This window comes from Anolis carolinensis, chromosome 2, assembly GCF_035594765.1.
Source record: "Anolis carolinensis isolate JA03-04 chromosome 2, rAnoCar3.1.pri, whole genome shotgun sequence".
In the NCBI taxonomy this organism is placed as follows: Eukaryota; Metazoa; Chordata; class Lepidosauria; order Squamata; family Dactyloidae; genus Anolis; species Anolis carolinensis.
In genome coordinates this window covers 89,724,140-89,738,207 of record NC_085842.1, presented here as the reverse complement: position 1 = coordinate 89,738,207, position 14,068 = coordinate 89,724,140, and the positions used below count along the sequence as shown (strand labels likewise).

The 14,068-nt window shown below is 39.4% G+C and overlaps 2 protein-coding genes across 2 annotated transcripts in view; one reads left to right on the top strand and one right to left on the bottom strand.

Moving 5' to 3' along the window:
• The window catches only part of simc1 (SUMO interacting motifs containing 1), a 31,013-nt gene extending 29,739 nt beyond the window's left edge, over positions 1-1,274 (top strand). Inside the window, exon 10 of the mRNA XM_062970208.1 lies at positions 829-1,274. Coding sequence (XP_062826278.1) covers positions 829-1,049 — 221 coding nt within the window. The 3' untranslated portion in view covers positions 1,050-1,274. The remainder of the gene's footprint in view (positions 1-828) is intronic.
• Positions 1,275-1,648: 374 nt separating this feature from the next.
• On the bottom strand, positions 1,649-13,563 carry kiaa1191 (KIAA1191 ortholog). The gene is made up of 9 exons (XM_008121336.2): positions 13,344-13,563; positions 12,025-12,120; positions 11,709-11,791; positions 10,268-10,458; positions 9,259-9,385; positions 6,541-6,665; positions 4,209-4,315; positions 3,767-3,915; positions 1,649-3,314 (listed from the first exon to the last, which is right to left on the bottom strand). The coding sequence occupies exons 3-9, from the start codon at positions 11,734-11,736 to the stop codon at positions 3,106-3,108; spliced, it is 936 nt and encodes a 311-aa protein (XP_008119543.1). The 5' UTR covers positions 11,737-11,791; positions 12,025-12,120; positions 13,344-13,563; the 3' UTR covers positions 1,649-3,105.
• Positions 13,564-14,068: the final 505 nt, after the last annotated feature.

Here is a 14,068-nt window from a genome sequence, read left to right as displayed (position 1 = left end):
TTGATTGATAATTGCTTGAGATCCCTGTTGTCTCTGGTTTGTTGTTAATTGTGATGTCTGATTCTGCTGTGTGCGGTTTATATTTTTATTGTGGTGCAATAGTCTTTGTTTTGCCTGTGTAGATGTTTATTATTATTATTGTTGTTGTTGTAGTGGTCATGAAGGTTGGATAAGTTAGATGCTACTGTATTGTTTTTTTGGAGGCCCAGTGTAGCACTGACTGGCCTCTCAGCCTCAGTGCCTGGCTGCTTCTTGCCTGTGATGGTGTTGATTCTTATTGTTGTTGTTGTCATTGATATTATTGTCATTGTTTTTTTGGAGGCCAAGTGTGAATGTAGGGATTGGAGAGGTTGATGAGCGGAGTCATGGAACTGGGTCAGTGGGTTGGATGGCGGGGAAAGGGAGAAGGAAGAGGCCTCTAATTGAAATGCATGGACTCCATGTCATGGGGTGCTGGGATTTGTAGTTTGCATCAAGTCCAACCCCTTTCTTTTTGTCATGGAGGAAGACCCCACCCAAACCCCTCAGACAGATAGCCATCCAGTTTAGTTGTGTTGTTATAGTCACAATGCATTGTTGTGAGTTTTGTGGGTCCGGATTGTAATTTTGTGGTGTGGTTGTGTTGTTATAACCGGGAGGCAAGGCTTTTGCGTTGTTGCCAACTTTTGTATTTCTGGGACGTTTAGTTTTGTTGTTACAGTCACTGTGCAAACAACTTTATCCTTTTATATATATAGAAGCTCTAATCTCATGCGTAAGTGCAGACCTTACATTTAGTCTCCTTCACACTTCAGTAACGTTCCATGCCTTTCTCCCCTTTTTTTATAGGGCACTTAAGAAGCCCAGTCTATGAACGGATCAATTTAATTATAAAGGGTGCTAAACCCAAATTACAGTCACAAGACTATATTAAAGAAAGTGATGTAAAGTGCAGAATTCAAAGCTTCAAAAAGCATCTTTCTAAAACTATTCAGCAGCCAATCCCATCATCCATCATAGAAAAAATAGAACTACTTCAGATACAGCTACTTACTGCTCTGGATATCTAAAGGATGACTGCTGGACTGCTAAAAAGAGGAGCTTCTTTCAAGCAGAAATACCAAACTATGAATTTCAAATAATTCTCAAAAGAAACACTGGTTTCAATCCCATTTTTACATTGTTGTGAGATTGTCAAAGCAATTGAAAGTCTTCAGTTTAGCCTGAAATTGGTCTGTGACTGTTTCCATGTGGATTTTGTACTGCTTTTGTAATAAATTATTTTATTACTTATAGAGTGAGATGACTTTTTTAAAAAAAAGTTGTGGATAAGTACATTGGAAATTATGAGCCAGTACAGATCTACTGTACTGGCTCATAACGGTGCTCCATGCAGTAATGCCGGCCACATGACCTTGGAGGTATCTACAGACAACACCAGATCTTTAGCTTAGAAATGGAGATGAGCACCAAACCCCAGAGTCGGACGTGACTAGACTTCATGTCAAGGGAAAACTTTTACCTACCTTTACCCACAGATCTACTCAGCCATCAATCCCCTTTAACTCAGTGATGCATATTTTAGCTAAGTGGACATGACAGCATTGCCTTATTAACATGTAGTAGAGATTTTGCATTATGATACTGTTGTAATAATGACCTCAAGAAATGCATTTGGAAGGGGTGTTTTTAATTCCATGGAATAGTCAGGGATAGACATGAGCACAAAACATCACAAAATAAATTAAACATTAATCAAAAAGCTGAATCACTGTTTACTGTGTAGAAGTAGTGATGACAATAACTAAACAAAGTTGGCAAAAGCCAGAATGCTGTCAAAGGAACACATATCCAAGATGTGGTCATAAGAAGGATTAGACATTAGCAAGTTGTTGAGTGATATCACAATCTCAGTTTATAGAAAAGTCACAGGGTACTCTAGGGCAGTAAAAAAGCTTAGTGAGAAGGTCCTTCATAAACATGCCATTACACAAAGGAACTTCTATATAACAGATATTCCAAGCTGTTACATGATAAAGTAATGCCAACCTGTGGCTTAAGAGCTGAAATCAGAAGTGGGCGAAGTACAGCCCTTTAATTGTTTCACTGCACCTCCCAGAAGCCCTAGCAAGGACAGGCAATTAGGAGGAATGCTGGACTTTTAGCTCAAGAAAAGAAGGGCTGTATATGCTTTGCTTATCTTGGACTGGATACACAATGTCTTTCCTTGCCTGACATAAACATGTCAAAAGAAACAACCACATTACTTGTTATTAATGTTCACAACTAATTTAAGCAGCTCAGCTAGATTCTTTCCATATTATAAGCTATTTACCTTGGAACCCTCTATATCCAGAATAAACTTAGATGTCAATTGTCTCTTTCTCATTAATTTACTTCCATTCCACATCCTTTCTTTTCAAAAAGTGCCACTAGAAATTTCCAATGCCTTTGAGACCACATGTAATAGCCATGACTCCCTTTTTCTGTTTGAGACTTGTTATACTCTGGGACTGAAGGACTTTGTCAATGATATAATGAGCCATTCAATGTCAGGAACAGACTTCACAAACCGTGTCATGCATACTGCAGACCTTTGAATGGGCATGTCCCAACATTAAGGCATAGATCTCTTGTAACTGAAACAGCCAAAGCAGATTTTCAAAACCTTCCAGGAACAAGACTTCAAAAAAGCATTTAACCAGAGAATGCTGAAATCCCTTAAAGGTTGAAATAGGGAATATTTAAGAGGCTAAAGTCACACACAACTCTACAATAACCTGGCATAAATAAAGCAGATGTCTACACAAGAGCCAGTCACAGCAGATCAGACAGTCAAGCTACAAAAAAACAAAACTTGAACATGATGTGGTGTCCATTATAAAACAAGGCTATGTGTCAGAAATACACTGGCAGGATGACAATGATTTGTGCTGCACAGAAGAAATGCTTGGAATGAGAAGAGATCAATACATCCATAAAATTCCTCAGACATGTTTCATCACCAAATGTAATTCTGAACTAGAAGAGGCCACCCTATGTCAACTGTAAAAGGAATGAAAAAAAAGCAGCACAAGGAGCATTTTGTCCCAAGATCATGACCAGGCCCTATAAGCAGAGGTGTTCCTAGAACCCAGTTGGAGTGAGCACATTCATGTCCCGAGGCTTGAGGTTATGAGAACGTGGGGACCGCCTCTTTTCTTCCATAGCAGGAATGTCCATCTTGGGGGGCTTAAACGTTGCAGAATCCTCTGCCATCCGAGTGGCCTGGGCACGCATAAGTTCCATTGGAGATGGCTTCTGGGCACCTTTATAGGCCTGGATGGTAAAGCCCCCTAAGGAAAGCAAAATGTGCAAAGCAGGAAAGAACAAGAACGTATCAGGCTATGACCATGAATGCCTGCACATTTACAGCTGCCTACATGACAATGTTCTTAAAACTGACATTTTGTAAATTTCTGTTACTATTATTTGGGTGCCCAGAGCAGATATTTGTCTTAATAGTGATAATGTAAAATAATTTCATTTCATTTTCTGACTGGGTTTTGCATGTAGCAGATCCTATGCCACAAATTGTGGAAAGCAGCAAACTCCAGAAAACCACCTGACACATGTTCTCCTGCAGCTTCAGTCCTGGCGCGTTTCTCTTTCTCCATTTTTAATGCCATTCATAACCTTTATTTTAATGGCTGTAGTCTTTCAAGCCAAGCTGAATTTTATATCTCAACTTCTTTGCTGCTCTCTGAGCACATATTTCAGTCATCCCTATCCTTAAAATCATGTATACCTGTGCTAGTAGTGGATCTCTGAAGAGTCCTTGGTCCAAAGAGGCTCCATTTTTCCGATGGTATTTTATCGCCATCCCCACCGCTGGAGTCCATTGAGGCAAGATCAGGGCCAGTGATGGAATTGGAGGTTCCCTGACTAAACCAGCCCCTGAAAGAAAGAACTACTAAGAACACAAACGGCACAAAGCAGATTTTAACAGCATCTAACAGTTCAGTCTTCAACATAATAACACATGCATTCAAGTAGCTTGATAGAAGATAAACTCCAAGAAACTTTCTATGAGCCATTTCAAAAAAAAACTAAAAAATGTATTATTATTAAAATCAGAACAAAAATGAACTGTACATATTTATAATGGATACACATTCACAATATCCAAAGGAAGCTGGAATGCTAAGTCATTTATACAAAAATTCACTTTAAACCACTGTGAAATATACCTGTAGGTGCGCTTGGGAGAGGATTGCGGAGTGCTGCTTGGAGTGGATTGAGCAGAAGAGGTCTGTTTATCTTCTTTTGCCATGTCTCCACTTTGCATCTTTAGGTTCTGTTAGGAGCAAACACATACAAATGGAAGCTTCCCAAACCTCACCAGTGAACAACCCATAGTCCACCAACAGCTTACTTTATTAGTAAGGTATTAGTAATAAAAGTATTTAGTGTCTGTCAAAACTTTAAAAGGAGCATAACACAGAGAGAAGCAATTCCATTCCAAAACTTGCCAACTTCCAAATGGCTACCCATTTATAACTGAGCAAAACATTCAGCTTAGCCTGAGCTTCATTGGCTAGATGTGAGCACAAGAGCTGGTTCTCAGAAAAGCATACTTTATCTCAGGAGAGTGGGTTGTTGATACATTGGAAATAAAAATGTACCTTGAGTCTGAAACTATTTGAATCTCAAACTTTGACTTCCCTCCCCAGACTCCTATAGGCTCTGGGCAGATGATGGACCTCATCACACTAGAGCAGGCATGGGCAAACTTGGGCCCTTCAGGTGTTTTGGACTTCAACTCCCACAATTCCGAACAGCCTACCAGCTGTTAAGAATTGTGGGAATTGAAGTCCAAAACACCTGGAGGACCCAAGTTTGCCCATACATGCACTAGAGCAGGGGTCCCCAAACTAAGGCCCGGGGGCCGGATGCGGCCCTCCAAGGCCATTTACCTGGCCCCCACCCTCAGTTTTAGACTTAGGCTTGCCCAAAGTCTGAAATGACTTGAAGGCACAACAAAAATCCTACTTGATAATCTCATTGGCCAGAAGCAGGCCCACACTTCCCACTGAAATCCTGATAGGTTTACAGTACGTTGGTTTAAATTATTTTTATTTTTAAATATTGTATTGTTCTTTCATTTACTAATATTGTAAATGAAATATTGTAAACTAATGATATGGTAATAATATAATATATTGTGTATACATATAATATTGATAATAATATTATAATGTCAAACAATATAATATTTATTTATTTATTACAGTATTTCTACCCTGCCCTTCTCACCCAATAGGGGACTCAGGGTGGCTAATAATAATAATACAATATAATAATATTAATTATATATTATATATGAAATGTAATATTACTAATAATATTACGGTATAATGGTATAGTACAATATAGTATTATATAATGCTAATATTGTGCTATGCTAATAATATAATATATTGTATGTACATACAACTTGTAAGCCGCTCTGAATCCCCTTCAGGTTGAGAGAGGGTGGGGTATAAATGTAGTAAATAAATAAATAATTGTTGTTTTTTTGGGGGGGGGGGTGCACTACAAATAAGACATGTGAGCATAGGAATTTGTTTGTTTTTTTCAAATGATAATTCTGCCCCTCAACAATCTGAGGGACCATGAATTGGCCCTCCACTTAAAAGGTTTGAGGACCCCTGCACTAGAGCATCTATACATTTTAAATCTGGTTGTTGCCTCCTGCAGAATTCTGGTTGTTTGAAGTTTAGGGAGGGGTCTTTAAACTGATCAGTCAGAGCCTCACTAAACTACAAACCCCAGAATTCTGCAAGAGGCAGAAACCAGATTTAAAGTGGATAGATCTAGTGGGATGAAGTCCGATATCAAGATGAGACTCTGACCCAAACCTCTACCTGAAAGTCACCTGGCCCCTTCGCAATGCTCCCTTCAACATCCCTTGTTCAAAGCCACAATATATGCCCCCTTCCATACCCCTCACCATCCCACTGAATAGAAAAGGGGACCTGAAAGTAATCTCGCTGTTACGTTCAATCAATTCAATCATATTTCCAAGTGGGAAGGTGAGCAGGGCCAGGTGAAATCCCCCCAAACGGGAAGACGAAAGAGGCTGTGTAGAACTACATTATCTTCTATTACTTTTCGGATCTCGTGGTGAGATTCTCCTTCGCTCTGCTTGTCTTTGCAATTACAAAGACTAGTGTCAGACAAAATAAGCTTTTTCACTTCAAAGAGTTAGGCCACTATGGGACTCTGAAGGCTGAATTAGAATGGGAGGGAGAAGAGTCTCCTCTTCTCTGACATACAGTTAGTTCAATTACAAATGCTCAGGGCCTGAATTGAGAATTGAATCAATTGCATATACATGTTATCTTAAATATATGACCTACACAATATTCTGAAACAGCAGAAAAATCCCAAACCAATCATAATTTGTTAAAAACATCCACCATCAAATATCTCATCCCTCCATATACTGTCATGATTGACTAGCTCTACCAATGAAAGTAATTAACTAATTAGAAGTCCTGTGGGACTTGGGCACCTTACATGGAACGACTCAGCCACACGATGGTATTTTGTCTCCTCTGCAGTGAGGCCCTTGTGAGGAGTGTATCCGGCATCTCTCAGCCCTGCCTGCTGCTCAAAGCGCTGAATGCTCTCCTGAGTTTGTTCTAGAACGGACAATATGACACATTCATACAAGCCACAAAACACTGCTGCCTGCCACGAGGTTCTATGAGGAAATGCCATATAGCATTTATAGTTACTAACAATGTTTAAGTATGGGGTGGGATGGGGTAGGTGGGTGTTACAACCACCTATGCAATATACAGATTGAGCATTCATTCTCTAAAATGCTTGGGACAAGTCGTCTTTTGAATTTTTCCAGAATGTGAAATATCTGCATATACATAATGAGATGTATTGGAGACTGGACACAAGCCCTAACATAAGTTTCATTTATGTTTCATATCCACTATAATCACACAGCCTGAAAGCAACTTTATACACACTGTTTTTAATAATGTTGTACATGAAACTAAATTTATGTACACTGAATAATCAGCAAGCAAAGGTGTCACTAGCTCAGCTTCTCTAGATCAGCAGTTCTCAACCTGTGGATCCCTAGGTGTTTTGGCCTACAACTCCCAGAAATCCTAGCCAATTTACCAGCTGTTAGTATTTCTGGGAGTTGGAAAGTCAACTCTCCAGAGGGAGATTAGATTAGGCCCCACCCTGTCACTTTTCATAAAGACTTAAAAACTTGGCTGTTCCAATATGCCTTTGAATAATTCCTGATCATGGCTGCCCATCCCTAATTTAATAATTTTTTCCAGCACTTTACTCCCAGCCCTGGCCCTATTGCTCTTTGTTTTTGTACAAGCCTTGCCCTTCCCTCTAATATCTGAATATGCCCACTTTTCCAGCACTGGTTTGATGTTGATGTTTTTACTTTCTTAACTGTTTAATTGTATTGTTTATTGTTACATGTTTTAATTACGTATCTTTGTATTCTCTGTTTTATGCTGGACTTTGTTCCCATGTGAGCCACCCCAAGTCGCTTCTGGGAGATGGTGTGGGTTATAAGAATAAAGTCGTTGTTGTTGCTGTTGTTATCTGGGAATCCACATGTTGAGAACCACTGCTATAGACAATTTTGGATTTTGGGGTGTTTTGGATGTCAGAATTCTGGAGGAGAGATGCTCAGCTTGTATTACAAATTGTCAAAACAACTAAATCTAAATTTTATGGACTGACATTCTAGCAGATGGAAGCAAACAGGATTTGATTTTTAAAGGTTAATTTAGGAATATGTACCTACCCTGTTTCCCCGAAAATAAGACAGTGTTTTATATTAATTTTTGCTCCCAAAGATGCGCTAGGTCTTATTTTCAGGGGATGTCTTATTTTTCCATAAAGAAGAATTCACATTTATGGTTGAATGTTTAAAAAATGAAAATGTATTATCTACTGTACAGTAGTTGTCATCACAAACCAGCATAACCAAACTGTGAATCCTTTCAAGAATTTCTATATTATATTTTATTCCTATACTGTTTTAAATTGCTGTTTGTATGTAAATTTATGTTGTTGTTGGCTTGTCCCTGTGTAAGCTGCCCTGAGTCCCTTCTGGGAGATGGAGGTGGGATACAAGAATAAAGTTATTATTATTATTATTATTATTATTATTATTATTATTATTATTATTATTTCTTGTTACTACCTTTATTTCCATGTACAACAAACAATTTACTGATCCTGCATGCTTCCAAACAAAAACTTTGCTAGGTCTTACTTTCGGGGGAGGCCTTATATTTAGCAATTCAGCAAAACCTCTACTAGGTCTTATTTTCTGGGGATGTCTTATTTTCAGGGAAACAGGGTAGACGTAAGTTCCTTTTGCAAGACAAAATATTTCTAGGCTCCAGAGTCTCATGTTATCAACCAAGAATGAGAAAAAAGGACCCTCCATATGTGGCTGCATTCCAATTCCCATCAGCCTAGAAATCATTTGCGTTAGGGGGTTCCCAAAACAGAAAGTTGTGGCAGGCCCAGTACTGTAGGGAAAGTGCTTCAATTACATGCAAGTAATGCTGATTCAAGCATACATATAACTTATATGCACATTAAATGGAATGGGGATGTATTGCTCATACAGTGTTCAGTTTTTCAGCCTAATTTACTGCCAACTATGTAGAAGTCTGTCTTTGTAATTTAGATAACTAACATTTTTAGTTTTCCCTTAAAGCTTTGACAGCAGACTCGATGATAGTTAACAATAATTTAATTTGATGAAATTTGATGAAATGGGTTTACCAAACTAAAAAGTAACGACTGGCAGCAAAAGTTCAGGAAGAAATGACCGATAATGTTTCTTCCACCAGTTAGCATGCTAGGCACAAAAATTATATGACTTTTTAAGGTAAAGCATATTCAGATGTTCTGAGTGTTCTGCTTTAAATCTAAGGGGATTATTCCTTTCTATTATGACAGAAATAGGCAACTTGTGCCTTCCAGATGCTGTTGGACTGCAACTTAGACCGTTGTCTAAGGATAAAGAAAACCATGTCCTAACAAAATCTAGAGAGACAGAAGTTGCCTGCTTCTTACTTTAGAATATCCAGTCTCTTTTTAGACTCTTCTGTAATTTAAATAGAGAAGAGAAAAGCAGATGTAGCCTGCTTAATAATGGGAAATAGTGTTTTTGGACAAACTTCTATGCTTTCATTAAATAGCCTACAAAATTAATACAAGAGCTCTTACTTGTAATGAGAGAATTCATGATGATGTGGGTGGCTTTGGCCTTCACTACTGGAACCTTGCTCACAGTCTCAGTAGAAGATGATGGGACTATGGCAGATGCATGCATGCTAATTTCCTCTTCCTCAACCTGCGCAGAGGAACCCAGGCACAATTTGAGGAGAAAGAGAGAAAATCACACCAGGAGAATCTTACAAGCTTCTCCTGAATCTCAAAGGAATTAGTCTAGATGCTACATCTGTACAAACTAAAAACAAGACACAACAAAGAACATCTGATGTATGGACAGGTGAAACATTTTCTCTTTCACTGGAAATAATTCATCTGCCTACCTAGGATGACAACTATGGCTTTCAGACTACTTGTTCATTCTGAAGAATAAAGCCAGAATAAAAATAACAATGTCCACTGTCAGTTATTCCACAATCCACAGCCACTCATCTAAGTATATATTTACAAAACATCAGATGCTAATATTCTAATTTGAATGTTCTATGCCGATTATAACATACTTCTGAACTGTTCTCATGGGTGTAAAGTATATTCATCTTATCATATGAAAACATTAACCTTAACACACATTTTACAGATTTACCAAAATGGGATTATAGGATTTTTAAAAAATTGGTCTTTAATTTTTTACATTTTAGCTAACATTTCCAAAACATGGTTTAAAACATATTGTTTTAAAACAACAGCAAATCTATTTTTCAGCCTTTCAGGAAACCATTCATTAAATATGAGAGTTTTATATGCTTTCCTTCAAAGGTATTCTATTAAGGAATCATACTAACTTTTGTTGTAGCACTTTCATTCACTTCATCAAATCTGAAAAGCAGATGCCACTACCACCATCATCAGGGTTTAAAAACTGTATCCACAACACTAATTTATGTGCCATCCAACACATTTTATTTTATTGTTCAATTCATGTAAATTGCCATAGAGCAATACAACTGGAATCCACGGGAAATCTTACACCACCTCTGCATTCACTCCAGAGACTTCATACCTTGGAAAGCTCCTCATATTTGCGGTCTGGAATGACTGGTTCTTTCCATAGGATATTGGAGGACATATTTGAAGGAGGAGGAGTCATTGGTGCTGTATCCTCCAGGGCATCATCATAACTGAATGCCCGGCGGCTCATTCCAATTGGCTGGGACATCTTTCCTAGGAGGCTTCCAGAGCCATGCTCAATAGCTAAGGACAGAGATGGAAATTTCACAGCGGGCTGAACTTTCAGAACGAGTTTTCCCACAGCATGTGATAGTGACCGCACCAGCCTCTCTTTCGTTTACAAGATTAAGACTACTTACTATACAAAATCTTGAGAACATCTGTGATGTGACTAATTCTAAACAAGTAAAGGGAAGCTATGCTATGTCACACTATGACCTCAACAATGTGCTTGATCCAGTTATATCATTTCAACAACCAGGGGTTAAAAATCAACAGAGCCAGAAGATCTCTACATCAAAACTCCTAGAAACAGCACTCATACAGCATGACTGTGTTTTAGTTCAACTGCATCATCTAATTTAGAGCTGCTAAAACACTATTCTTATCTCACCATATTATACAGATATCCCACTTTTTTTTTGTATTTCTGCCATAGAGGATCACACTATAAATCAATTTTCTTTTAAAATTGTACACTCTTCCATCAAAATTGTAATAAACTACAGGAAAAACTTTGTCTGTTAACTAATGGTGACTCCCCTGAAAGTGAAAAAGTTTTCTTAAGCAAGGAATATGCAGAGATGGTTTTACCAGTTCCTTCCCCTAACATATGGCCCACGGCACCTTGTATTTGTTGGCAGTGCCCCATCCAAGTACTTGACAGAGCTAAACCTTAACTTCCAAAATAAGACAGAGTGCAATGCCTTTAGGATATTTAGTGATAAATATTCAGGAATAAAATTCTACTGTTGAAAGGATCTGAGAAGTGATATTTCCAGTTAATGGTACTTTTTCTGAATTGATGCCAGTAAATAACCTTTTTTTCTTCCATACACTATGCTGGCTGTTCAATAATGACACTCTACACAAGTTAAATTCATAAAATGAGAACACGCTTTAACATAAAAAATACTTAAATATATCATCCTGTTGGTGACCTGAAAAATTCCTTGGAGGAACTACCATCAACCTTGAAGAACGCAGAAGACTACTACTGCATTTTAGTAGGATTAGTAATCTTTTTCTAGTAGGCACATGGTTATCTAATTCAGGGAAGAAACGTGATCACTGTAACAACCAAAAGCTAATTCACCAACAGAGATACATTATTTACACAAATGATTGCTAGTCCCCTATAGCAAAGTTATAGGTGCAATTGCCTGTAGTCTGGCATAATGTCTTGGGAAATCAGAACTGTGATGCTAGTGATATCTATTAATATAATTTCCACTTTGTTAAGGATTGAGAATTGCTGAGAGAATGAGTTTTACCAGGAACATCTGTTCGTCGTGAAGCCATGATTGCAATTCCAGGTCTTTCGTTATATGGAAATCCAGAATAGGGCTGTTGTTACCTAATAAAAATAAAGAGTATTTTGATCTATAAAGGTTTTTCACTAAGATAAAGGACCCTCATCTACAACCAAAGCTAACCTAAGAAATCCCTGCATTTTAAAAGAATGAAAGACAGCTAACATTTATCTTCCAGACTGACACAAAAAAGCAATTAAACAGTACCACAAAATAATCTTAAACACCATCCTAATAAAATAATTATCATAAGAATAAAAAAGCAAGAGGAGCTTACCACAAGTTATGATGAAAGAAAGATGTCAAAAAAGGACCATTCTGTTGCTGAGGCTGACTCTACCAAACCATCCCCACAAGCTTCCATGCAGACAGACTGACAAAAATTCAGAAATGAGAAAATATTTACTAAACTAAAATTACAAAACTCAACACACATCGTATTCAATACTGCCATGTATTCTGTGCATCTCTGCAACTACTTCAAAACATCTGCTAATAAGCAATGCTTCAAATGCTCCTAATTGGACACCAACATCACAACAGCATTGTGGGAGCTGAAGTCCAAAACACCAAGAGGGACAAAGTTTGCCCATGCCTGGTTTAACGTCTGGTTTCAAATGACATCAACAAGGGAGAGGGCATTTCGGTGGGCCCTGACCCCGTGGAACACCTTCCCAAAAGAAATTCAAACAGCACCCTCCCTTTCTTATTTCAAGGACCAATTCCAACCTTCCTGTTTAAACAGGCCGTTAGTGATGGAAACTAAGCTGGAATGATTAAAAAAACACCATAATGTTTATGGACTGGAACAATGTGCCATATGATCTGACATGATGTCACAAGAATGTGAATGTATATTACTGCTGTTTTAAACTGTTTATGATGTTTTATACTTTTTATTGTTGTATTTGGATTGTTATTTACATGATTTTAATGTTTTTAAGCTGCTTTGGGTCCCGTGAGGGAGAAGAGCAGGACATAAACATTTTATTATTATTATTATTATTATTATTATTATTATTATTATTATTATTATTATTATTATTAGCTAGTAAACTGACTTACTGTCACAGAATGATGCATGCCTGAAAAGTTTGACACCAAAATGAACACGTTTGGAAAGCTCTGCCATGAAAGTTAAAATGAAATACTAACGCTACATCAATGCAGTACTTCACTATAGGGCAGTGGTTCTCAACCTGTGGGTCCCCAAGTGTTTTGGCCTACTACTCCCAGAAATCCCAGCCATTTTACCAGATGTTAGGATTTCTGGGAATTGGGAAGCCAAAACATCTGGGGGCCCAAAGGTTGAGAACCACTGCTATAAGGCGCTCAGTTCCACATCTCTGCCAGAGATGAGTCAAAACACAGGGCCGCGGGTGTTTTGGACTTTAACTCCCAGAAGCCTCAGCTGCCTTAACGAAGGATGAGGGCACCTGGGAGCTGAAGGCCAGAAGGCCAGAGCTGGGGAAACGGCTGCCAGGCCGGCTTCCTCTCCTCTTTCGAGGGAAGCGCCCGGAGGAGTGGAGTAGAGCGGGGCCTCTCCTGCGGCTCCCTCGGCCCACCCAAACAAGGCCCGCGCGGGCCCGCCTCTACCTGCCTTGGGCCGCCTGCAGCCCTCGGACGGAGCTCCCCCACTACTAACAGGCCCGCTCCGGCCGCGAGTCGGACGGAGGCAGGAAGCGAAGGACGCCGGCCGCGACCCGAAGCCGCCCAGCAACGTCTGGAGCCGCCATGGAGGAGAAGGAGGGGAAACGACGGCCGGTGTCTCCGGCGTTTCAGATGCCCACAACGCCAACTAAGAGCCGCCGCCAGGGGGCGCGCCACAAAAATATACTCTCGTTCTCTCGCGATATTCCTTCTTGAGGCGTTTGGAGCGGGTGGGCGGGCGCACGCAGCCAGGAAGGCTCTTCGAACGTCGAGGATTCTGGTGTGAGGGGGCGGGGCCTCCTGTGAGCCCGGGTTTTGCTTGGCTTGCTCGTGTGCCTTGCCTGCCCCTTTAGAACATGGCCATGCTCCAGAAGCATTCTCTCCTGACGTTTCGCCCACATCTGTTGCAGCCATCCTCAGAGATTGTGAGGTATATTGGAAAAACTAAGCAAGGAAGGTATATCTGCGGAAGGTCCAGGGTGGGAGAAAGAACTCATGTCTATTGGAGGCAAGGGTGAATGTTGTAATTGATCACCTTGATTAGCATTAATGGCCTTGCCAGATTCATGTGGCTTCTTCCTGCCTGGGGGAATCTTTTGTTCGGAGATGTTAGCTGCTCCTGATTGATTCATGTCTGGAATTCCTGTTTTCATAGTGTTGTTCCTTATTTA